The sequence below is a fragment of the Mastigoproctus giganteus genome, chromosome 11 (genome assembly GCF_048544385.1).
Source record: "Mastigoproctus giganteus isolate SK-2022 chromosome 11, ASM4854438v1, whole genome shotgun sequence".
NCBI classification, from domain to species: Eukaryota; Metazoa; Arthropoda; class Arachnida; order Uropygi; family Thelyphonidae; genus Mastigoproctus; species Mastigoproctus giganteus.
In genome coordinates this window covers 137707340-137710133 of record NC_143585.1, presented here as the reverse complement: position 1 = coordinate 137710133, position 2794 = coordinate 137707340, and the positions used below count along the sequence as shown (strand labels likewise).

At 33.9% G+C, this 2794-nt stretch overlaps 2 protein-coding genes across 2 annotated transcripts; both read left to right on the top strand.

Annotated features, from left to right (window-relative positions):
• LOC150078463 (protein ZBED11-like) lies at positions 1 to 324 on the top strand. Its single transcript, XM_090384575.1, has one exon. The coding sequence runs from the start codon at positions 1 to 3 to the stop codon at positions 322 to 324; it is 324 nt and encodes a 107-aa protein (XP_090240701.1).
• Positions 325 to 336: 12 nt separating this feature from the next.
• On the top strand, positions 337 to 1561 carry LOC150078462 (protein ZBED8L-like). Its single transcript, XM_090384574.1, is given in 3 exon segments — positions 337 to 618; positions 781 to 1017; positions 1019 to 1561. Coding segments are annotated over 3 exon segments (1062 nt in total).
• Positions 1562 to 2794: the final 1233 nt, after the last annotated feature.

The window sequence follows — 2794 nt, the reverse complement described above, 5'->3', positions numbered from 1 at the left end:
ATGAAACCTTCAAGATTAGGAGAGCATTTGAAAAAAATTCATGCTGACAACACAAATAAAGATTTATCTTATTTTCAAGCACTTCGAGACCAATTTTGCAAACAGCCGACATTGTCAAGTATGTTTTTAGATGCATCTAAGCAAGAAAATGATGGGTTACGTGCCTCTTACATTTCATTGCTGATTGCCAAATCTGGAAAGCCACATACTATTGGTGAAGGATTAATTCTACCAGCTGTTAGTGAGATTCTATGTACCGTGTTGCACAAGCCAGCAACTGATATAATCAAGAAAATTCCTTTGAGCAATAATACAGTACAATGACAAATTGACAAAATGGGCAAGGATGTAGAAGACACATTATGCAATTTTTTGAAGACTATCCAATTTTCGTTACAACTGGATGAATCAACTCTACCAGGGAATGAAGCCTTACTGTTAGCTTACATTTGGTTTATAAAAGAAGAAAAATTAACTCAAGAGTTATTATTTGCCAGACATTTGGTAACAGATACTAAAGGAGAGTCAATATTTCTTGTTGTGGAAGAGTTTTTTAAAGAAAAGGAGATTCCTCTTACGAATATAATGACAACTGCAACTGATGGAGCTCCGTTGATGGTGAGCTGCCATCATGGATTCATTGCACACTTAAAAAAGTTGGTGCCGAATGTAATGGCGGTGCATTGCACGATTCATTGACATTTAGCTGCAAAAAAAAAACTTAGTGATCGCTTGCATTGCTCATTGCAAATACGTCATCACAGCAATTAACAAAATCAGAAACAATTCTCTCAATGCGCCTGTCTGAGTCGCTTTTATAGTCTTTTTGAGACATTTTTAGAATTCTTTGAAAACAAAGATGCTTCCCTGCAAGACAACTTGAAAAAGTTTAAAAGTGACATGGCTTATATGTCAGATTTATATTTAAAGTTTAATGAAATGAATTTGCAGCTGCAAGGAGATGAACTGAATTTGATTAAAGCCAAGGCTGTTATATCTGCATTTGTTTCAAATGTTTGTTCTGTTCAAACGTAATTTGGGACATGGAGAATTTTACCAATTTCCAAGTCTTTCAGCACTCAAGGAAAAGACAGAAATATACGATGATGACATTCAAGTCTACTGTCATCATTTGGAAGCATTACATAAGGACTTTTCCGAACGATTTGAAGATATTCTCGCTATGAAGATTCCAGATTGGGTTTTAGACCCATTTTCACATGTTGAGGAAACAGTAATGCAATTACAAGAAGAATCGATTCAATTAAAAACCAATGATGAGTTGAAGATCAAATTTAAGAATGGATACCATCATTTCTGGTTGCAGCAACAAATTACAAATCTTTATCCTGGATTATGGGCCATTGTAAAAAAGTTCCTAATTGCGTTTCCAGCGTCATATTTAGTTGAACATGGATTTAGTGCCATTACGGACCTTTTGACGAAAAAGAGAAACCGACTACAAATAGCAGAATGGGGCGATTTAAGGATGCTACTTACTAATATTGAGCCAGATGTGGAAAAATTAGTCTTGTGGCATCAGACCCATCCTGCACATTAATTATTTTTATATTAATAAATCAAGTACTTTTAGATACTGTTGTACAATTATATTTTTGTTTATAAAATAAATGCTTAAATTTTAAATAGTTTTTTATTAAAATTTAATTTTCAATGTCGCATTTTTGACTGACTTTATGGGGGGCACTGATTAAATATGTGCTCTAAAAGGGGGCTGAAGTCTGAAAAAGTTTGGGAAACCCTGATCTAATGATATGGGTCAAATTAAAACTTGCACTGTTCTCAAATGTTCTTGGTTGTTGATGCAACAGTACCAAGGGTAGCAATGATTCATATAAATGGGAAGCTAACATAAATAACCTCAAGGAACTGGGAGAGTTGTCAATCAGATTAGTGAATTCAAACTCCTTGTTAACATTGCTAATACTGAAAAACAGAAATGTAGCATCACATCCAAATAGGGAATGACTAGTTTTGCTATGATGTGTACATTATCTTTAGAAAGGACAGAGTGGAGCAGCAAAATGGGAGAGGAGTGGTCATGCTTCTCATGACAAGCAGTTTGAGCAAGCTTTCCCAGATTTAGTAATTCTGTACTGCATGCATAAGTACTAAGTAGTGTGAAGTAGTTGGATGCAAAGTTAACATCAGTTATTAGCATTAGTTGAGGCATATGATGCAAGAAAGCAAGCTTATACAGCATCAGCCAAAAAGAGTAAATGAAAGTAAATGAAAATAGTGGTAAGCTACCAACTGGAAGTTTGTAAGAAGTATGACAAAAGCCCCTACATGCAGGTGGAACTAGTGAGAAAGTGGGAATGTTTTATTATGATTGATTTCAATTTGCCCCTTAGTGGCCAGTCTAACTAAGCAGAAAAAGATGGCATAAGACAGCTACAGAGCAGTGAAAAACAATAAAAAGTAAGCTATGGCAGCTACAAACCGATCTGCAGTAGTACCATAGTAAAGGTGAGGTTGGAAAAGCTGTTTAAAAGGGCAAAGATATACAACAGCATTGAAAACACACTCAATGATGTGTATTATAATGTTTTGTTGTTTCTATTAAATATCACAGTTTGATATATAACTATTAACTAGTAACTGTTTCCAGCTACATTAAGTTGCAAAAAATAAATAACAAATATCAAAGCATACCCATGTTGGATCTAAGGTATCTTCTTTCTGTTCCTTAAAAGAAAAAAAAAAAAAAACTAAGCAATATATATATATATATATATATATATATATATATATATTTAAATAATGGCTTAAA

Excerpts from the sequence above, each read along its gene's own strand:
- LOC150078463 (XM_090384575.1), top strand. The coding sequence starts at position 1 with ATGAAACCTTCAAGATTAGGAGAGCATTTGAAAAAAATTCATGCTGAC.